This window comes from Cheilinus undulatus, linkage group 16 (genome assembly GCF_018320785.1).
Source record: "Cheilinus undulatus linkage group 16, ASM1832078v1, whole genome shotgun sequence".
In the NCBI taxonomy this organism is placed as follows: Eukaryota; Metazoa; Chordata; class Actinopteri; order Labriformes; family Labridae; genus Cheilinus; species Cheilinus undulatus.
In genome coordinates this window covers 11,162,440-11,184,664 of record NC_054880.1, presented here as the reverse complement: position 1 = coordinate 11,184,664, position 22,225 = coordinate 11,162,440, and the positions used below count along the sequence as shown (strand labels likewise).

The following is a 22,225-nucleotide window of genomic DNA, read 5'->3' as shown; positions in this document are numbered from 1 at the left end:
TTGATCTTATTGATCTTTTTTGATTTTTACTTTTTAAGAATCATTGCTGAAAATTTTTATATCATAACAGTTTTTCCTGAACTCACAGCCAATGTATGATTATATGGTGCAACATTTCAGACGATGAGGATATCAATAGGGATGCACGATATCATTGGCCTGATATTGGAAGATATTAGCTTAAAAAGTCAGTTATCAATATCAGCAGATTTAATACTTTTTGCCAATATTTTGGCTTTAGGGCTGCATGGTGGCACAGGAGTTAGCACTGTTGCCTCCTTCCTGGTTCGCTTCCCGGTAAGGGCCTTTCTGTATGGAGTTTGCATGTTCTTCCTGTGCATGTGTGGGTTCTCTCTGGTTAAGTATTTTACATTTGGTTTCCTAGTCGTCATAGTTCATTAGAAAAAACAGTTTTTTATATTTTTGCAAATGGAACCTGCTGTATGTTGCACTCCTAGAGTTCATAAAAAGGTTGCATGCTTTCACCTGGGCCCACCTGTAGTGACTGCAGCAATTGTTACTGTTTTTGTCTAAGGTTGTGTCCAAAAGTACACCCTTCTTATGTACAGTGCTCTGTATAATGAATAAATCATTCTGTAGTACTGTGTGAATCCTGAGTGGGCATGAACTCATTCTATCCCACATTGCATTGTAAAAAGAATTGAACAACTGCTGGTCACTATACCAGCAATATTACCATCGTGCATTGAGGTTCAAACAGCTTAAACAAGCAGAAAGTGATGTTAGACTGCTCTGATACATCACAAACGAATGAGAGGAGCACAACCAATGTGAGTACAAAACACAGAAAAGTTCATATTCTGAGACATTTTCACTGAAATCTGTGAGCTGTTCTAATAAACACAGATAATTTATCTCAGAGTTAAGTTTTCTCCTTATAATTACAGGCATGAGCCATTTTGAAACTTCTGAGATTGTAAGTTCATATATTAATAAAAACCCCTAGAATTTCAGAGTTTAACAAAATGTAAATTCAAAAGAAAAACTTTTAAATTTGGTGTTTAAAAAAACTTAAATTTCAACATTAGACACTAAAAATTTAAAGGTTTTAGGATCATAAATTTACAACAGATAAAAGTCAAACACAAAAAACAAGCTGAAAACAGTGGTTGAATTTAAACCTTTCTGACATGATCTAAAAAAATTCCAAGTTTAGGTTCAAGTATATTTAGGACTTTTAAAATAAAAAATGTCTAGTTTGTTTTCTTGTTAATCAACAACTTTTTAAACTTGAGAATTTTTAATTTTTTTAGTGAAAATCAACAAATCCTCTATATTATTGTTTTTCCTAGAGTGGCTCCAACACCTCGTTGTAATAATGGATAGTTTGTACATAGATCTTTCGTCAAGAACAAGTGTATGTAGACATAATATATTGGGATGTCATCAATGAAAACAATTAAAATTGATGTTTAATTGTTCCATGTGGGTCCTGGGGGGACTTAGCTTTACTTACATACAAGTGGCGGGAGGACCCTAAGGAAAAAGGTTGGGAATCACTAATTTAAACCAATATCTATTTTCATCAAGAACATACTGTAAATATGTAAAAGAAGCCCCAAGGTTTTAATATGCTTTAACTGCTCTTCAATGCCATTTTTATGTAACATGTGAACATTTCCTCTGAGATGTTGACACACTGAAGAGGACAACAGATAAGCTGACACTGCTGTCATGAGTAAGAGTTGGTTATAGCATTTATTTCCATTTTCTGACAAACTGCATACAGAAACAAAGTGGAGACCAAACTGAAAAAGAGAGATCCTTCTATTTTATTTCATTTTCTTTTTTTGCTGCTGTTTCGCAAGATAAGATACAGTGCCTTTTTTCATATTTCCACTGATTTAAACAATGAAATCGGAGAGAAATCTCTTTTTCTGAGGACACAGAAAGATTGTATTTTCTTCTTTTACAGGGGTGAGGTTGGGTGGGGTTGAGGGGGGGAGGTTGCAAGGAGGGTGAGGTTGGGAGAATAAGAGGAGGCAGGTAGTGAAAGTGGGTGGTAGTTTACAAGGACGGAGGGTTTGCACAGTGTTCACAAACAGACAGACAATCAGGGACAGATCAACAGGCAGGGTGAGGAGAAGGGAGGGGGGGTAAAGGGGGAGGAAGAGGAGGGAGAGATAGTGTGCTTTGTCATGTCCGAATGAAAACAAGCAGCTCTCAGACCCACACCAAACTTAAAAAATAAATAAAAGAATAACTTTACGAACAATTTTTGTCTTTTTAAAAAAACACCCAGTCGTCTAATAGAAAACAACAACAACACAAGCAGAAAATAACACGAGGGGGAGGGAGACAGGAAGGGAGGAAAGGGGACCTCTTTTTTTCTGTGAGTGAGTGAGTGTTTAGGTTTTATGGTAGATTGATCCTTTATTGATAGACTGGGAAGAAGAGAAGGGAGGGTGGCGAAGGAGAGAGCGGCAGTAGAAGATTGGCAGTGAGTTGATAGACATAGAAAAAGAAGAAAAAAAGTACAGTTGTAGTAAACAAATGGCAGGAAATGGCAGTGATTAAAGAGCTGGATCCTGGTGTTTAACTCTCACCCGCTTGCTCGGATCGCCTGTTTAGGAGTCTAGACGGGAGCTGCCATGTGGTTGTTCTGCTCGGCACGTGTGGTCGCAGTAAAACAGTCACATTTTTGTTGTCGTTTTTGTAAATCTATTCTTATTGGATCTACACAGTGGTGTAGTTTGAGCACACGTATGAAGAGTGGCAGTAAGAAACATCGGCACAACAGTGTTACTGGCAGACGAATGCTGTAAAGACTTTGGATAGAAAATAAAAAGAGGACAGAGGAAAGGAGACAACAGGGAGGACTTAGAAACGTAACCCTCCCGGTCCCCTCCTCCTCTGTCGTTGGTCCTCTTGTTGTCTTGGCATTTTGTTTTTTAGTTGTTTCTTTGGGGGATGAGAATGGGAGGATGAAGAGGAGAAGTAAACATAGTTTTCTTGTAAAGTTTGAGTGTGTTGACAGGAGAGGAGGGATGGATGGAGGGTAGGAGGAGAGTGGGACAGAGAGAGGAAGAGAAAGAGAGGAGGGATGAGTTTAAGGGGAGAAGGGGGTGAGAAGTAAATGATGTTTTGATAATTTAATAGTATGTTTCTTTTTCCACCCATCCTGCAGAGAAGAAGAGGAGAGAAAAAGAGGAAAACAAGAAAAAAATAGAAAGGAACAAGAGTTACCAATCAGTGTTTTTAAGCAATAGACTAAATATTATTAAAGCTGTGAATACAGAACACTACAATATATCTCAAATTAGATGCCATTACATCAAATACATAAAATACATATCTCTGTGTCTGATTATCATTGACAAAGACCGTACTGATGGATTTTTAAAATTCTATATGCATATTGGATCTCATAACTGCATCCTGAAGAGGTTAAATCATCTTCATAACTTCCAATTCTACTCGTAAATATGTCAAATATATTCAATATATTAATAACTTTTCTTTTCTACAGCAGTACCAAGCTACAGGTTCAAATGAAATAATCACTGTTATGTTACCTCCAGGGCTTCGGCGAAGGATGACTTTTCGGATCTCATCGTAAACAAAGATGAGGAAACTGTACGGGAATGCACAGAACCACCAACTGGGCCTGGAGAAGAACAAGAGGGAAGGAGAGGTTAGAGTGCTGAGAGAGAATAAAGTTCTCAGTATCTCTATTAAAAGTAAGCTGTGTTATATTTGTTTTTGACTAAACTGGAAAGCTTTGTATAACTGGATTTACATTTACCCAGCCTTTTGTAATTTATCCTAATGGTAGCAAGAACAGAAAGCTACATATGTTTAATCTTACTCAGCATTAACAGTAAAACATCTTTTCTCATGCCTTTCCAATGCCATTTAAGTAAACACTTCGAACCAATAGAGTAACAGATGAGGCGCAATACCCATTTATGGATCCATTTATATGGGTCTGGATTGCCAACATAGCTCTAGTTTCCACTGGTAGTACAAGCTATACTGGCCAATCAAATATCAGCAGGCTTTGGTGTGTACAGCAGAAATGCTTCTTGAGCAAAGCAAAAAGTAGATGGAACACTGCTCATGCTAATGGCATTCCAGCTCCCATCAGCAGTTATCTAACAATGATTTCTTGGTGTCAATGAACAAGTATCTGGATAAATTTGCAGCTGATAATCCTTTACAGATCAAACATTTAAACTTGAGCCACTAATCTGTGTGGCACTCTGTTGTGTAGGCCAATCAGCATTTAGATTTTTTAACTACCTAAAACGCATTGGAAATGACTGATCAAACCTTGATTCAACCAACCAACCAACCAACCAACCAACCAACAAACAAACATTTTAAATGTTGTTTCCTCCTCTTTAAGGATCCAAGTGATAAACATGTTGCATATTAACTTTTTGGCAAACTCAATCTGCATTAATAGCAAGGACATAAAAAAAAAAAAACAACAGTTTTTTCTTGGTTTCACATCTCTAATGTAAGTCAGAGTGAAGCTGCTGAATCACTTGTATTCTACTGTTGAACTGAACAGAGACAGGACTAAAAAGCTGCTCCATCTCCAGAATGTTATGGACCAGCAAGTAATTGCAAGGTTGTAGACATTAATGTCACACAGAAAAGAAGCGTTGCCTCAAAGTTATAATGCCAATCACTGGCCTCACTGCATTAACAGAGAAATGAACATCCATTCCGAGAGACAGACGTCTATAAAGGTGATAAACAGTGATTGCTGAAGAGTTCTGGGATTGGTTAAGGTGTGATACTGGGTTGAAAATTTATTTTAAAAAATATTCAGTTTCCTTACAAGTCGTTTTCCAGGCAAATTCGGAATAATTATCACATTTGCTGTCGGCACTGGCTGTTGGCATCTCACTTTGTGTGTGTAGGCCTTTAAGGTTTATTTTTAAAGGCCTATTATGGTGGTATTGGGAATCTTTCCCAGCTAAGCTGAGTATTAATACCATCACTATATTGGTCTGAAGATCACATGGTCTGAGCTTTGGAAAGCAGAACACTTCTGCATTAATTTCCTCATCCATTTGGAGTATGATTGTCTGCCCAGACTTTCAAACCTCTTCTGTTGGGGCAAGGTCAAAACACCATCATGCCCCTTAATTGTGCCAGGGAAGAGGAACACTGGAGCACATCCTCAGCAGCTAAAGCACTGGAGGAGGGTCTACTGCTGCTGTTGCAATCAGTGCTGATGGTAGCTGCTGAGCCTATCTGCAGCACCATCAACCAGGTCAAAAATCTCCAAACATCCTCAAACAGCAACATACAAAATTACTTGCATAAGAGCAAATAAGATGAGGGTAAATCTGGGGGAACAACTGAGATTTCCAGAAAACATTGTAGAGTTTACCCTCAGACTGGGGCCTTCTTCATATGGAGAAGAAAACAATATATTTTCATTTCTTTTTGAAAACGTAACGTAAACACAGGATTGTTTCAGGAAATGTCTGCTGAAAATGCTGTAGTATATATACCAAGTCTGTAAGGGGCGCTGTAATGCTGCCATGGAAACGCACCAAAAAGAGAGAAGAAGATTACAGAGCATGCATGTAGAGCTTTTGTGCCATACACAGACACAAGAACAAGAAGATGGCACCGAACATGAATGCTTGTGAAAGCATTAATGTTCATGTTATTACCTCATGGTAAAGGAGCATCAGATTTTGCTATAAAAGCCATTATAAGCTCAGTAGCTTCTGCAGCACAACCACAACCCTGTAATATGCCACTGTTGTTTTGGCTGGACCCGTGCATGTGGCTAAAAGGGATACTTCAACATGTTGGCAAATTCGTCCATTGCCATAATCCCTATAGTCTTAGTAATAGGTTTGTTACCTTTAGATGTCGGTGTCGATTGCTGTCGTGAGTTCGGACCTGCTTACGTTGAGTTGGCACAGCAGGTCCGAACTCACGATTGCTGTCGTGAGTTCGGACCTGCTGTGCCAACTCAACGTAAGCAGACGGTATTCCGGCTTTCCCTCATCAAACTCATCAAATACACAATCCAACAACTCCAAAACGCTCCCTTGGACAAGTTGTGACCTGCACATTCACCACGCTATGAAATAATAACGAATAATCATGTAACATTACGACGCATGAAGCAAATACTTGGAACTATTTCTTGAGTAGACCACTGGGCGAGGTGACACAGTGCAGCAGCCATGTCTGGAGTGTAGTTCTGGCTTTGCATTTAGCTTTAAAACATCTCCGTGTCATAATGTTCCATGATTATTTCATAGCGTGGTGAATGTACAGGTCACAACTTGTCCAGGAGAGCGTTTTGGAGTTGTTGGATTGTGTATTTGATGAGTTTGATGAGGGAAAGTGGGAATACCATCTGCTTACATTGAGTTGGCACAGAAGCTCCGAACTTGGCAGTGGCGATCTAGAAACAGCTTGCACCGACAACTGAAGGTAATGAACCTATTACTAAGACTATAGGAATTATGGCAATGGATGAATTTGCCAAAATGTTGAAATATCCCTTTAAGTGGACTATGCTATGTATGACGTAACCATTTCAGGAAAGATGCGGTTGGCTGTCCACATGGAGACAAAACGGTAGGCTTAAACAGATTTGTGCACTCTGGGACCCAGTTTCAAAAGTAGCGTTTACAGCCTACCAAAACGCTGTTTCTGTGAGGAAGAAATGCCGATACGACATGCTGTTCTCTGAAACATCTGAGCAGGGGGTAAAGATGGAGCTCAAAGTGCACTATGAGGAGTGGATGGAAGCGGCTCGGGCGCAGAAAAAGGGAAAACACATGAACCAGTGACAGAGTATTGCTGATTGGGGTGGCCTGCCTGGTCCCCCAGATCTGCAGTATTGCCTTTTGATGTGGCGATGAAGGGCTTTGCAGGGAAGTCACTGTGCAAGGCCTATGGCCTCCTAGAGTTGCCACTGGCAGAGTGTCACAGGCTGGAGAGAAAGCTTTGTGATGGCTTTCGATCAAGAGGGACAAGCCATGGTGTAAGGCCAATGGGACAGAGGCTGGGAATTGAACACTTCTGGTCAGGTCACCAGAGCTGAAAGACCCCAACCCCCCGGTAAACCCTGATGCTATCCCTGGTGATCCATCCAAGTGCATCATCTGATTTACTTATAACAATTTTCCAGCCAAGGAACCTGAATAATTCCCTGATTCTCTACAAATATCTGCATTTACTGTAAATCATTATACTTATATCAGAAGTAGTTCTCGCCTCCCCTGCTTGAATCCTGATTCTGTGTATTTGTTTACTTAGTCTTTGCTCATTTAGTTGATGACAGCAAGATTTATCTTACTTGAGTGGATACATCCGTAGTGCCACATCCATGCCTGGGCAGTAGGACAGGAATGCAGCCAGAGCTGTTTCCTCAAACAGGCCGAAGATCAAAATCTTGTTCCTGTGGGACAGTAAATATTGACAGAAAAGAGTAAACAACAGCATGTACACAGAAGAAAGATAAGGAAAATTACTCATTGATTTCTGGATCATAAGATTGCATCAAATTTGATTTCAAGCAAGCAAAATTTCAGAACAGAAGAAGCACCACCAGAATCTGGGTGTGTGTGCCTGCTTATTAAGTGTGTGCAAAAAATTAACAAGTTTAGAAGTTTTACCGGTTTATGAAAAATATTTGATACATAAATCATTAGCTTTTGCAGTGATTAGTTACATCACAAGCCATTTACCTGATTCCAAAAACACTGCATGAGTTAAGATTCTTCTTGGTATTCAGTGCAGCACTTAAGTCTGTTTAGAACATTATTCAGATAAAGATTTCAGATGAATGCTCATTTTGACTCACTTCATGCCTTGCTGGAACACAGAGTTACGTCTGGTCTTACAGATGATCACATCTGCCCACTGCACCACCACGATACTGACAAAGAAGGCTGTGTGACAAGTGAACTCAACGATCTTACGCTGCTCGTATGTCTGCAAAGAGAAAGAGAGAGAAAATAAAAATGTCTTTTTCTCTGACAGATTTCAGATTAATTTGTATTATTAAGTTTCAACTGTACAAAGACTGTCTACTCTCAGATGAAAATTTGTTGGGATTTTATCATTTCACAACAAATAAGAGCCCTGATATTCTATTAAGTACTCAACCATGACTCTGTCACTCTGGTGACCCAAACTGCTTCATACCCATTGCTGGCCGTAGCTGTCCTCCAGGTCGTTATTTGAGCGATCGTCCCAGTTGAGCCGAATGCCGACGAGAAGAGATGGCAGAAAACCATTTTCAGCCATGATGACAAAATAGGCAAAGAAACCACCAAGAGCTTGGATCATACCTACAGACACAAAGTTTTTTTTAAACAAACTAGCAGACTAGCAGTAAAAACTGAAACAGTAAAAACTTAAACATCTGTAAGAATTGGTTAAAGGCATGCGTAGAGATATAACCCATTTGATGTAAAGGGACCAGTGACCACTTTAAGATTTCTCTTATCATCGCACGTTGACAATACCTGTACTGTAATCTATAACTGATCACCTATTATTATGTATTTATTTCTACACCTTTTACACTGTGTAGTAGAACAGAAAAAGGTACATACCAATCTGTCCGTAGGCGATGCTGATGAGTCGCTCATTGACCAGTTTGTCCCTCAGTGGGTTTCTGGGCTGACGCTTCATAATGTCACTCTCTGCTGCTTCATAGGCCAGAGAGATGGCAGGTACCTGAGGAGATGACAGTCTTGTTGAAATACTTTTATTTGTGACTTCATGTGTTAACTTACTCATCTTTAGTTTGGTCTAAGTAGTAGTCCTTGCTTTGCACAGAAAAAGCTTGATTGACTGCCACCTACTGCCTTTTTTGCTAAGTACTTATCAGGCATAATCTTGAAATTGTCTTTTGTTGCAAACTGATGCTTAATCGTGCACATTTCTTTATGATGGAGGTGAAAGTTATTTTTGACATGAAAAACAAAGGGTTATGTTTTACTTCCAGTCTTTAGGTGTCTGTTCACAGGTCTTATTAAAGCCACTGGCATTTCTCTGAAAGCAATCTTTCACAAAATGTGTCTTAGTTTTTTACTTTTCTTAAGGCGTGTGTCCACAGCTGATGTTTTCTCAGCTAGCAGCGCCCATGACCTCCATTCAGTGTCCTTCTTACCAGCATCTAGTTCTTCTGGGTTATGAAACTTGGCTTTCACTTCTCTCAGTGGTCTAGGTCTGTTTTAAATAGTTCTGTGGGCTAAAAATTTCCCTTTATTCAATGACAAATAACTGAAAATGTAGGGGAATCCTGTCCTAGCATTAGCAGCAGTTGTAGACATGGAAATGGTACCATTGTAAAGACGAGTCAGAGCATTGTTTACTATGTTGAAAAAGCTGATATCAGAAGTCTTCTTGATTTTGATTGGCATCCATGTGACTGAAAAGCGTGACATCCATGTGACTGTTCCAAAGTTGATCTATTTTCAGAGAGTGTGGCGACGAAAAATAGCTGGTGTGTTGCGTGTGCGTTTTTTGTGCTGAGGGCAATAAACACCAAAACCACTGGACTACATTTGGTTTATATGAAAATAAACAGTGGAAGTTGAGAAAAAAAACATCTTAGGACACAGGCCCTAGAGCCAAACCTTTCCCTATTCCCATCATGAACTGTATTTTTTTCTTTCTTTCTTTCTGTCTTTCTTTCTTTCTTCCATATCTGTGACACTATTCTAATAAAATTCCACAATCAGTGCTCAGCACCTTCTCCTTCTAATTCTTTTCTAATATCTAATATTATTTTGATAATCGGCACTGAAAATACAGTTTTTTCAGTTCATGTTGGCAGTTCACATGTGTTTACACACTGTGCATTAGTGATTCATTGTTAATGCAAGACTCTTCAAAGATCAATTATGCAAACATGTAGTAGAGCTGCGCTTATATGGCCACCTGTACCACATTAGCCTCTGCATTTTTGCTGTGCATAAACACATTAGAGATCTATGCATTATTAATTAAAGATTGTGCTTCTGTCTGTGATTATTTCTTACCATGTCAGTTCCCAGGTCAATGCAGAGGATGGTGATAGTGCCCAGAGGCAGTGGGATATTGACGAGAATGAAGAACAAGAAGGGAGTGATCTCTGGGATGTTGCTGGTCAAAGTGTATGCAATGGACTTCTTCAGGTTGTCAAAGATCAAACGACCTGTGAAGGAGATGGCTTTATGTTAATATATACAATCAGTCAAACATAGCAAACTCAGTAAGCAGACTCCCACCTAAGTCAACTCTGAGAGCCTTTTAAATACAGAAAACAATTCAATGAACAAGATCAAACAGCAAAAAAAGATTGTAAAAATGTATGACATATTTCTAGGTAGCAATATTAGAAAGCCAGTCACTCGTCTGTACCGCCGCTATGTATGAGGTATACAGCTTATCCTTGACATCTTTTAATCCTCACAGCTTTCCCCTACCCATTTCCACCCTTCTGTCTTTTGTTCATCACCTTCCTCTACTCCAGTGACAATGGAGGCGAAGTTGTCATCAAGCAGGATCATGTCTGCAGCTTGTTTAGATACATCTGAGCCTGAGATACCCATGGCAACACCGATGTCAGCCTTCTTTAGGGCAGGAGAGTCGTTCACACCGTCACCTGTCACTGCCACGATAGCACCCTGATGGAAAACAAGGATACCAACAATTACAAGTTTTTGTTACCATTCCTTAAACCATACAGTAATATTTTATCAAGATAGTGTGTATTTACAGATGCACACAGTGGGTATACCTGTCTCTGGCAGCCCTCTACAATGATGAGTTTCTGCTGTGGGGAGGTTCTGGCAAAGACGATCTCTGTGTGGTTCCTCAAAATATCATCCATCTGCTCCTGGCTGAGGTCTTTCAGGTCTGTACCATGGATCACACAGGCCTTGGCATCCCTACGCAACAAGTAAAAAACTTGAAGCTAAACAAAACACAGCATATGCCTTGTATTTAAGTCCTTCTCTAACCAGAGAAGTTCTAAATATCGTTTTTTGTTTTATTTGTCTACCTGGGGTTGACCTGGCTGACAGGGATGTTGAGGCGTGCAGCAATGTCTTCCACTGTCTCATTGCCCTCAGAGATGATGCCCACACCCTTAGCAATAGCCTTGGCTGTGATTGGGTGGTCACCAGTCACCATAATGACCTGAAGTCAAAAAGAAAATGGAAAGGAGAGAGATTAAGGATACAACAGAAGTGAAGAGGGAGGAGTTAACAGGCTGATAAGTACACTGAAATGACTATAAGATAAAGTGAATGAGTGAAAAAGGCAATGAATGGAAACCAATAAACATAAGAATAAAATTTTAAATAACAACTGTGTCCTTAAATAGCTCATTGATGTTCCTCAAAAAGTGTGTGTATAACAGTTTTCCTAAGCCTTCATATCTGTGTGCCTTCTGTCAACTTTTCCAAGTCATATAAATGCCAGCTTTGAAAGGTATTCACCTTGATGCCAGCTGAGCGGCATTTTCCCACAGCGTCAGGAACAGCAGCACGGGGAGGGTCAATCATGGACATGAGGCCGACGAAGCAAAGGTTGTCTGTCTGGAAGTTGACGTCGTCTGTGTCGAAGGCAAAACCTTTGGGATACTTGTCCTCTGGCAGGAAAAGGTGGCAGAAACCTGAAGGAAACAGGAATAAGGAAAGACAAATGACAGAAATATGACATTACTAATGATGTGAAGATATAGGACATACCCAAAGTTTTCAAGAATCTGCACTGTTTTATCATCTTTGCCATCCTTACCAAGTACTCTCTCTCCCAGTCCTCCAAGTTCCAGGTAGGCGTTCTGGAACGCTTCTTTCATCTCATCGTCCATTGGGTTTTCCTTGCCCTGCATCATAATGGTGGTGCAGCGGTCCAGGATCCTCTCTGGGGCTCCCTTCATCACTAGCAGATAGCGGTTGTCATTTTCATCCTCGCTTTCATGAATTGAGAGCTGATGAGGACAAATTTCAGAGTCAGTATAAGAAACATTCAGAGCAAATTCAGTTTTTTTTCAAATTTTATTAACCCTTTGAGTCATATGGTATTCTGTTCATTGTTTCTTGCATGTACTTTTTTCTTAAAAAGCTTGTAAAACATCGACCCTGTGGTGAACAGTCAAGCTTTAAACATCCCTTTGTTAGGGAAAACCATGGCTTTAAGAATATGTGTATAAAGACAAAAAAACCTAAACAGAAAATAAAACTCAAAGATTTTTATGTATTACACAGTAAACAATAATGACTACAGATTTTCTTTTGGCACAAACTTGTTCTCCCATCTATTGGGGACCAAAAAGTGAAAGAAGAATAGTTCTGTGACCAAAAGTCTTTAAATAGTCGTTCTCCAGTTTTAAAGTGTTTGAAGATGTGCTGTTAGGCACAGCATGACATGACAAATGAACAGCCTATCATTGGTTATCACAGCCCAGTTACAATGCATTGTGGGATACAGACAAATAAATAATATGGTGGACAGCATTAGCTGCTAGCAAAAGGAACAATTGAAAAAAGGATGATAAAATGGATAGAAAAAAGTTCAATATTGGAAATGCTGGTGTGGATTTAATCTTTTAAGACCCTGAAAAGTCATCCAAGTTCCTAACCTGACACGCCAGATGGATTTTTTTTCACACATCCATCTGGAAAACCTCTGATAGCCAGCATTTGGGAAAGGGCAGAGCCTTTGAAAAAAAACTTGGAGGGTGATTGGATGAACGTTCGGTCTGTCACATCTTTACGGGCCAATCAGAGCAACCAAACACGTGATGTCATAGCCGCTACTGAGGTGCGCGTGCGCCGCTACCAAGGAATAAACTCCATATAGAACAGCATAAAGCAAACCATGGTGACTGTAGACATGTCGGTACCCAACTTTTGTATTTCTGAATAGAAAACAATTCACTGCTGTTCTTTGTTCTTCTTCTAACGAAGAAATGTTGTTAACTTCTGATAAAACTGATGCTTTAGCAGTATCCATGCTAATGTCTTTCGCCATAACTGCACTGGCCTCTTGTTGCTGCTTGCTACATCATGACTCCACCGCCCGAAAGTACTGCCACTTGATGCCGATTGGTCCTGTCACTTTCTTAACCGGGCCCAAACAGTTCAGACAGGAGCTTTGCAAGATGGATTTGCCACTGAGAAACACGGAAATTGACGTATCCATCTGCTATGCAAGGTTACCAAGTTCCAGGCTTGCTAGAGAACGTTCTGTAAGAGCTCAGATGGCATGGATAGCGTATTTTGAATGGCATGATGGTATTAAAAAGTGAATACCACCCAATGCTAGTAAGTGGTTATGATTATGGTTCAGAAGTTACTTAACCTGGAATGACATGTGTCTCTTCCTCTCATATACGACAACACTGAGCTCAGAGTGTTATTAATTTCACAAAAGTATCTGAATTATTTTTTTGCCACAGAGGTGCACAAAAGGAACAAACCTGGTATTTGTTGGTAGAGTTGAAGGGGATCTCGGCCACCTTCTTGTTCTTGTCTCTCATGGCTTTGACGGAACCACAGGACAGCTCAATACACTTCAGCAGGGCTGACTCAGAGGCATCACCGGCCACCTCACGCTTCAGGATGGGCAGAGATTCCTGACCAGCCTTGAACACAGCACGGTTGCAAAGAGCAGCCACACGAGCCAGAGACACCCATGTTGTGGAGCTTTTGTCAAAGGAGGAGCCTGGAAAACAACCAGAAAACAGAAATATTTTAATTAAGTGTCTCAAACTTTTAGAGTGCAGAGCAGCCACCTTACCTATGAACCAGGCATTTAGCCCTTTTTGATGATTATTTTCAGCTGTGTAACTGTTAAGGATGAGGCAAGAAGCAAAATTACATCCCAGACTGAAATACTTTATAAAAAAATCTGCTCTGCACTTTTCAGTCAATAATAAAATTCGCCAAACTTGCATTGTACTTCCATTCCATAGCTATGAAAAAATTCTGACAGGCGTTTCAGAGAAGAATAACAGTCAGCAAGTAAATAGAAAGTTTATTATTCTATTTGGATGTACTTAATGGCCAGAAAGAGTGTTCAACATTAGGCAAGGGCAAGCTCAGTCACATGCTACAACCAAATATACTCTTTGTTAGCATTTTTTGAGTGTTTTACAAATGTTCCTTATGCATGTGGACCAGTCAATTATTCTGTAATGGAGAGACCAAGGTCATTATTTTACCTCCGCCAAGGAGGTTATATGATCTGCAGGGTTTGTTAGTTAGTTAGTTTGTTTGTTTGTTAGCAACATAACTTATTTTCTGGACGGATTTTGATGAAATTTTCAGGAAATGTCAGAAATGGCATAAGGAAGAACTGATTAGATTTTGGGAGTGATCCGGATCATCGTCTGGATCCAGGAATTTTTTAAAGGATTCTGTACTATTGGGAGATAGGGCTAATGACAGAGGTCTGCACTCTCTGAGTGCTTTTCTAGTCTTAACATGCTGCAGGAAGACAAAGTTGAAATGCATGCTGCATGACAACAACCTTGACAGGGAAATCTCACCAGACTGGTCCTCGGTGGTGTCAGCCTCATGGATCTGGTTGTCGAACCACATGTGGGCCACGGTCATCCTGTTCTGGGTCAGAGTTCCTGTCTTGTCAGAGCAGATGGTGGAGGTTGAGCCAAGCGTTTCCACGGCCTCCAAGTTCTTTACCAGGCAGTTCTTACGAGCCATACGCTTAGCAGTTAGTGTCAGACACACCTAAGAGACGAGAGAGGCAGACAGAGGGAGAAGACAAAACAAGGGAATTGTGGGAAACAGAGGGAAAGACAGGAAAAAGAAGTTGTTGACGACAGAATGAGACAAAGGAAGGGAATAAAAACAAAACAACAGACATAGAGAATAAAAGTTAGTATCTATGTGGAAAGCTTACTACACAGGTGATCATCTCCAGGTGTTTAACAGCTGAAAATAACCAGGCACATCAGTGTCTTACTTTCATGATACATTTAACCAAACCCAGAAATCAAATCACCCCGACACCTTGAGATGTTCACCCTGCTTGCAAAATATCCCTCAGTAGCAAAATGCACTAAAACCTATTTAAGAAATAAAAATACAGCCAAACAGCAATGCAGAGAGAATATGAGGCATGATCAATGAAGCAGTGAAGCAGAGCAGCGGTGCATTATATATCATCATGCCAAGTACGGCAAAACCTATGGGCCAAACTGAACTTGCAAAGGCCAAGCAGAGGAGGCCAAATTCAGTCATTATAGCCTAACATCATTACATTAGCTAGACGATGTCATTGCAGGCAGCACCGCGACTGGCCTGGAAAAGAGAGAGAGGGAGAGAGACATACAGAGAGGATGATGGAGAGAGAGGGAGAGAGAGAGAGAGAGAGAGAGAGAGAGAGAGAGAGAGAGAGACAAACACTTATGGATCTGCACTGAGAGAGAGCGAGAGAGAGAGAAGAGAGGAATGGAGATAAAGATATACAAACAGACAATATCACCACAGAAACACACTGGCACGAAGAGAATGTTAATGCAGAAAAATACACAAGGATGCGCACAGATATACATCAACATCACAACATATCCAAAAGTACTAAAGCACAGAGAAACAAAAAGCAGGAACAACACTACACAGCAAACAACACAACAAAAGCCAGAACACCACACAACCAGACAAGGATGAAACCACAAACTAATGAGGGGCTCTGATCAGTGACACTTTCTATTAGGACTACAAAGAGGTACTAGGTTACATAAAAATAATAATAATAATCCTGATTACTATTGAAATATTGAGATCTGGGTCTTAATAATGAGTTGATAACACTGTTAATAAAAATGCAGCAATTAATGTTTTTATTGATTCATTGTGCCATGAGGTTGTGATTTCATTACCAGTGGCATGGAGCTGTTTATGTCACAGGCAGAGGGGTCAAAAACGATGAGGATATAGATCTTTTAAGTTAAGAGCTTTCAGCGACTTGGCTGTTTATAAACAATAGCTGTGAGCTGCTGGACATTCAAAATCTGTGATATTTCCCCTACTGTGATTCTTAAATATCTGCTAAAATTCAACCAGAAGAGAGGAGAGATTTGTGTGTGCTTCAGACACAAGGGAAGGGGACCAATTGATTTTGTTTGTGTATCAGTGTTTGTTTGTGTATGCCTCAGTGAATGAGACATGCAGCAATGATAGCTAATGATAGCTTGGCTTAGCAGTGAGACACAAAGGTTTGTAAGTTATCTTAAAACCAATAAGCTTCCAAGGCTATGGTTTGCCTTTAAAGATGCATAAAACGCAGTTTGATTTGTTAAACCTATTGCTCTTCAGCGATAAAATGTATGCCAGATGTGGTAGTAAAAGTTTTCTGACTACACCGTGATAGTGTTTTCTAACTTTAAGTAACAGTACTTCATTTGAAGTTTCTCAGTTAGTCATCAGTAGGATCTTTAAGTCCCTGTAAACATGTGAAAACACTGAGATCTATGTGTGACTGACTTTTGGATTCTGACCTTTAAAAAGTTGTTCACTTCTTTCCTGGTTTGGTTCAATCTGAGCAGGGCAAATGCAGGAGCCCATAACACCCCCAGCTTTGATGGGGAATTACCCTGCCCCCCCAAATGCTTCAATGATATAAAATCACAGAGCATTTCATCTCAGTAAAGGCTGTTGTTAATCGATGTCACTGCCTTCATTAAAAACTAACAGCCAGCTATATGCTGTGTTTTTGTTCATTGTGAGGTAAATTTCCCATATCTATCAGCCACGGTGGCCTCTGGGCCATTTAGTGTATCATGATGGAGAGATTTCTACCAGAAAACAATACATTTAATCACCAACTTCTGTCTCTCTGCTCTGGCACAGAGCCAGGCAGCTGCACTAGGATCAGAAGCACTTTTTTTTTTAAATCTAAGATCGTATTTCTTGTGATTGAGTGTGGCTTTAGCTTATTCAACCAACATGCCCATACCATCCTAAAGCAGATTTTACTGCTCCATTTTTCATGATTTCGAAGCTTAATTTCATAAACAGAGATGTTATTCATGACTGAAATTTGGGCCGGTGGTTCATAAGACAGTAGGCTGTCATACATCACACCCAATATATATATATATATATATATATATTTTTTTTTAATCACTTTACAGGGACTTTAAATATTATATGTCCGTATATTTATGTTTTTATGTTTCTCATTTTCCCATTAAACATTATTTGAAGTAGCAAAGCCTGTCAACATTTAGTCTTTTTTGTTTTTTTCTTATAATTGTACCTGATTTCAGATCAAAGAAATTATAAACAATAATATTTGTCAGATTCATTGAATTTAAATACTATCATTAGTTACAGCCCTATTGAGATCTTTATTATCTGATTTTATGGGCCATCTTGTCTCAAATTGAACCAAACTGCTGCTTTCACATCGATTCAGTTAATGGAATGGAAGCAAGGCGAGGCCACTTTTTCTCAATGATCTTAGTTTACTTGTTTTCGTTCTACATCCGAGTGTGATTGTTTTGTTAACATACTGTATGTGCTAAAGGGGAAATGAAACACCCCACAACAAACAGTAAATATTGCCTGGTTTAAATATTAATGTGTTTATCTTGGCCTGTTTCAATACTACAGAGCCCTCTATGGGAACTAAAAGACACATTTCATTCTACTCCTAAGAGATTTTAAAATATATTAACACTGAAAGTGCATCATTCCATTTTCAATTTGATTAATTGCTTTTTGAAACAGTGTTCCTAAAACACATGTTAAAAATTCAAATACTCATTATCCTCTCACAGATCAAAAGCAGACAAACTAAAGATAAAGAACCTACCTTTGTCCCTACAAACTGTCCCACACACACCTACAACTATGCACACACAACCACAGTTGTTCATTTCTCTTTGTACTCACAGTGACTGTGGCCAGCAGTCCCTCTGGCACATTGGCCACAATGATACCAATGAGGAAGATGACAGCCTCCAGCCAGGTATAACCCAGGATGAGAGACAGGACGAAGAAGGTCACGCCGAGGAAGACGGCAACGCCTGTGATGATGTGGATGAAGTGCTCGATCTCCTTAGCAATAGGTGTCTAAAGAATAGCAGAAGTTTAAATCAATGAGGAATCTGATGCTGTTTTACTAAAAGGATAGCTGTTCTTATAGGTAACAACATTGTTTTACCACAAAATTGAGCGATTAAATTAAAACTACTCCATGAAGCCCTGGCACAATGAAATGACTTCAGTGTTAAGCAGTGAATAAAAATGAATAAAGGTAACCTTTCAGTAAGGCTACAGTCTTAACAATAATTGTTAACATTCAAATACACATCTGAAAAACATAAATGTTGCTTGCTGCTTTTGGAAAACCTCCCACACTTATTGTTTATTAAATCACATAGAGCATTGTTAGATACTACATATTGTGTTACCTTTCCAGTCTCCAGGCCTGAGGTGAGAGTGGCAATACGGCCCATCACTGTGCGATCACCGGTACACACAACAATACCACGAGCAGTTCCTGAACAAATAGAGGAGCAGGATTAGGAGAACCTAAGTAGGTGAATTTATGTCTTTAAATGCTTAATTAATGATGAAAACAGACAAAAGTGAATCATAAAGAAAATATGTGGAATTTGAGTTTGGACGAACTGATAGACAATGGTGGAAGATGGTGGTTGCAAATGCTGTTTAGTAAATGCAATGTAAGCAGGTGCCCACAAGAGAGCAGCATACATCATCACTTTCCTTCCTCCAACCATGACCAGAATGCTTTTAGATGCAGGGCTTCCCAGTAGCCCTCCCAGTAACATGGAATAACATCGTGAACAGAACACGAGTGGAGCAGGTAAAGGGTAAATAAGGTCACAGCCACACTAAGTGGGCTTTCTACTGACCAGTGATGTCACTGTGCTCTGTGGCCTACATTTACTATGACTGTGGCCTACGGCGAAAGCTTCAAGTGACTTGTCTTTGTTTGCATTGCCATATGATCACTGAACTGGAACAATACAAACATATGCATGCAACCTTATAATTCCCCTCCCTTATATAGATTTACTAGCACTAGAAAGAGGGTGGATGACCCTCATAGTTAGAAATATGATGTTAATAAGGGTCATTCTGGATTTAGTGATCTCACCCTCGACACAGTTGGTGGAGAAGAAGGCAATGTTGCGAGTCTCCAGGGGGTTGTCATGGGTACAGTCAGGTGACCTGGTCTGGGGCTCAGATTCACCGGTCAAGGAGGAGTTGTCCACCTGGACAGAGAGGAAAAAACAAATCAGTAAGTGTGAGAGAAGGGGAAGGGAGTGAGTCACTGGTTAGGATTCACAATACGCTGCAAAGCCAAATGGAGGAACAGACTGTGTTTCTGTTATTTAGTTATTACCTCCGCCAAGGAAGTTATGTGATCGGCAGCGTTTGTTTGTTAGTTTGTTAGCAACATAACTCTAAAAGTTGAGGACGGATTTTGATGACATTTTCAGGAAATGTAAGAAATGGCACAAGGAAGAACTGATTAGATTTTGGGAGCAATCTGGATCACCATCTGGATCCAGGATTTTTTTAAAGGATTCTTCACTGTTGGGAGATAGGGCTAATGGCTCTCCTAGTGCTTTTCTAGTTATTTCTTGTTGTTATTTGTTTTTCCCCTACAGACCATTTGTGTTGCTGTGAAGAGTTTGTTTGGGCTTTCAACCACACATTTCATTTTATTAAAGTCTGGAGTAACCAAGACTTGAACAGTATCCAGGTAAACACTCCACAAAGCTGTTTCAGGAGGACTTTTTGAATAAAGGCGGGATATTGTGAATAAAACCTGGTAGGACTTGGTTTCTTCTCCATATTATATAATTATAGGGATGTATTTATGTAGTGTCCCACCTTGCAGCCATGGGAAGAGATGATACGGAGATCAGCGGGGATCCTGTCTCCTCCCTTCACTTCCACCAGGTCTCCTGCCACCACCTGCTCAGCATTGATCTGCATTTTTTCTCCCTCACGGATCACCAGGGCTTGCTGGGGACAGAGAGAGACAGATGGTGTAAATACAAAAGCAGATCACAGTGGGGAAAAGTGGATAGAGTGAAAGCTGTTACAGCATGATACTACGACATGCGGTGCCATAGATATAGACTTTTCTCTCATAAACACCTGTAATGATGGGAACCTAGTATAAAATACCATGAATTTAAGACTCACTGTTTTCATTATTCTTCAGTCCAGGAAAGACTGAGGCTCAGTCCCCTCAGAAATTATTGTATAATTTAACATTCAAACAAAATTTAAACAGAGTTCTGCAGTAAAAAGCTGCCTATGAACCCTTAACTGCATGAATGACCCTTAAACAGACCTTGCCAACTGCATTAACCCCTCTGCAGATTTTATGTCTCCACAAAGGATGAGGAGTTGAAGTTTGTTACAGGTCAGTCATAAAAAAGATGCTCCAAAATGTGTTTATGTTTATTCCTCCATCCTCTCTATACTCTCTTTAAGCTCAAACTTTACAGCTCACAGTTTTTGCGTAAACCCTGTTAGGAACAAGAAATGTCACAAAACTGAGCGTCCAGCACCTGAGGGACCATGTTCTTAAAGGACTCCATGATCTTTGAGCTCTTAGCCTCCTGGAAGTAGGAGAAGCAGCCAGTGATGATGACGACAGCTGACAGCACAATACCGAGATACAACTGCAGAGAGAAGAAAAGAGAGAAACATGAGACTTTCAGATTAAGCGCATAGATTAGTTGAGTGCCTCCACATTTATGTATCACAAAGAAAGAGGAAAAATAGGCCGGTGAAGACACAAAAACATGAAAACCGTCATTCTTGACAGCAAACTTAGATTTTAAAAGAAAGCGAGAGGTAAAGAAGCTATTTCAGGAAGTTGAGGCTTCAATAAAGTTTGACTTCCAGAAATAACTTGATCATTTTTAGCTTTTCATTTAATTATTTTATTCTGCAGCTGACAATAGCATGTGGATCTATTTGGACTTGTTTACTTGGAGGATGTCCATCTGTATTCTGTCTGCTACTTTTATGACTTAGCCTCTTAATCAACTGTCTCATGTTTTAACTGATCACTAGCAGAAGGTCTAATCCTCCCATAGAGCTTGCCCATCTCTTTCCTGCTCAATGTGATGGAAATATAGCTGGTTACCAGGGTGTGATTTAGATTTTGGCAGCATAACAGTCTTGGCCACTCAGACTGACTCCCTGTCTTTGTTTCACCTCGAGTCATCCCCTGGTGGTCTAGTCCAAGTATCTTTTCATACTGTGTGTGTCACGGCCGTTTAGCCTCAGTCCCAGGCTCTTTGCTGGGCTCCGACCTGACATGAAACAGAGCTGACCCATGAATGCCCTCCTCTTAGCCTGTCATTATCATTGCCATGAGTCACACACCCCTGTGGCATCCTAAAAACAGATGTTAGCAGGATGGTGTCTGACACCCTCAAGATGGGTCAGTTGGCATGACTCGGACAAACTGCTGACACAAGCTCTATCACTGACACAGCAGAATCCCTGAAGAGTAATGACTCAGCACATTATTTTTTTGAGTGATGTGCTGGAGGACTGGGAGCTCACATGAGTGAGCAGCAGCTCATTGCTCTCCAAGTGTTTACCCCCTCTGGTGTCTCTCTGATGTCTGGCCTCTCTCAAATGCTGCACAAACACTCGAGGGCTGAGAATTCATCACATCAAACATCCATCTTACAAACGTCCACTTACGTTATCTCCAGCGGGCTCGTCCTCTGTGGCAGCCTGGATTGCGTAGGCCAGGAAGCAGAGGATGGCACCGATCCACAGCAGGATGGAGAAGCCACCGAACAGCTGGCGACAGAACTTCACCCACTCTGGGGTGGTGGGGGGTGGGGTCAAGGCATTAGGACCGTCCCTGGCCAGGTATTCTGCAGCCTTGGCATTAGTCAAACCCTGAGAGGAGAAAAGGAAATGGAAAGGAGGAAAGATGAATGAGGGGTGAAAAGATGGCGGTGCAGAGGTACAGACAGTACCAAAGAGCAGACAGGAAAATCAGACAACATGCAAAAAAGATGAGGGAGAAAGGCAGAATTGTAAATCCTGTAAGAGTTTTGATAAGCGCAGGTTTGAACTTTCTGTGGAAAAAGTTTTAGTTCTGATCTGAACAACTCACCTGGACAATATCAGTGCAGTATTTTCGGCAAACCTCCTCAACAGACATTTTGTGTTCCGTCTACAAAGAATGAAAGTAGAAAGTTCACTTAAACATGATGTAGTGCAAATGA

At 40.3% G+C, this 22,225-nt stretch overlaps 1 protein-coding gene across 1 annotated transcript in view; it reads right to left on the bottom strand.

Moving 5' to 3' along the window:
- Positions 1-1,769: 1,769 nt before the first annotated feature.
- atp1a3a (ATPase Na+/K+ transporting subunit alpha 3a) overlaps positions 1,770-22,225 on the bottom strand; it is a 40,499-nt gene continuing 20,043 nt past the window's right edge. Inside the window, exons 3-23 of the mRNA XM_041808194.1 lie at positions 22,114-22,173; positions 21,690-21,893; positions 20,537-20,650; positions 19,848-19,982; positions 19,105-19,222; positions 18,395-18,483; positions 17,874-18,053; positions 14,504-14,702; positions 13,433-13,677; positions 11,749-11,941; positions 11,448-11,623; positions 11,009-11,145; positions 10,745-10,895; positions 10,463-10,631; positions 10,005-10,159; positions 8,571-8,694; positions 8,158-8,303; positions 7,814-7,944; positions 7,307-7,408; positions 3,537-3,628; positions 1,770-3,142 (exon numbers count right to left, since the gene is read on the bottom strand). Coding sequence (XP_041664128.1) covers positions 3,114-3,142; positions 3,537-3,628; positions 7,307-7,408; positions 7,814-7,944; positions 8,158-8,303; positions 8,571-8,694; positions 10,005-10,159; positions 10,463-10,631; positions 10,745-10,895; positions 11,009-11,145; positions 11,448-11,623; positions 11,749-11,941; positions 13,433-13,677; positions 14,504-14,702; positions 17,874-18,053; positions 18,395-18,483; positions 19,105-19,222; positions 19,848-19,982; positions 20,537-20,650; positions 21,690-21,893; positions 22,114-22,173 — 2,949 coding nt within the window. The 3' untranslated portion in view covers positions 1,770-3,113. The remainder of the gene's footprint in view (positions 3,143-3,536; positions 3,629-7,306; positions 7,409-7,813; positions 7,945-8,157; positions 8,304-8,570; positions 8,695-10,004; positions 10,160-10,462; positions 10,632-10,744; positions 10,896-11,008; positions 11,146-11,447; positions 11,624-11,748; positions 11,942-13,432; positions 13,678-14,503; positions 14,703-17,873; positions 18,054-18,394; positions 18,484-19,104; positions 19,223-19,847; positions 19,983-20,536; positions 20,651-21,689; positions 21,894-22,113; positions 22,174-22,225) is intronic.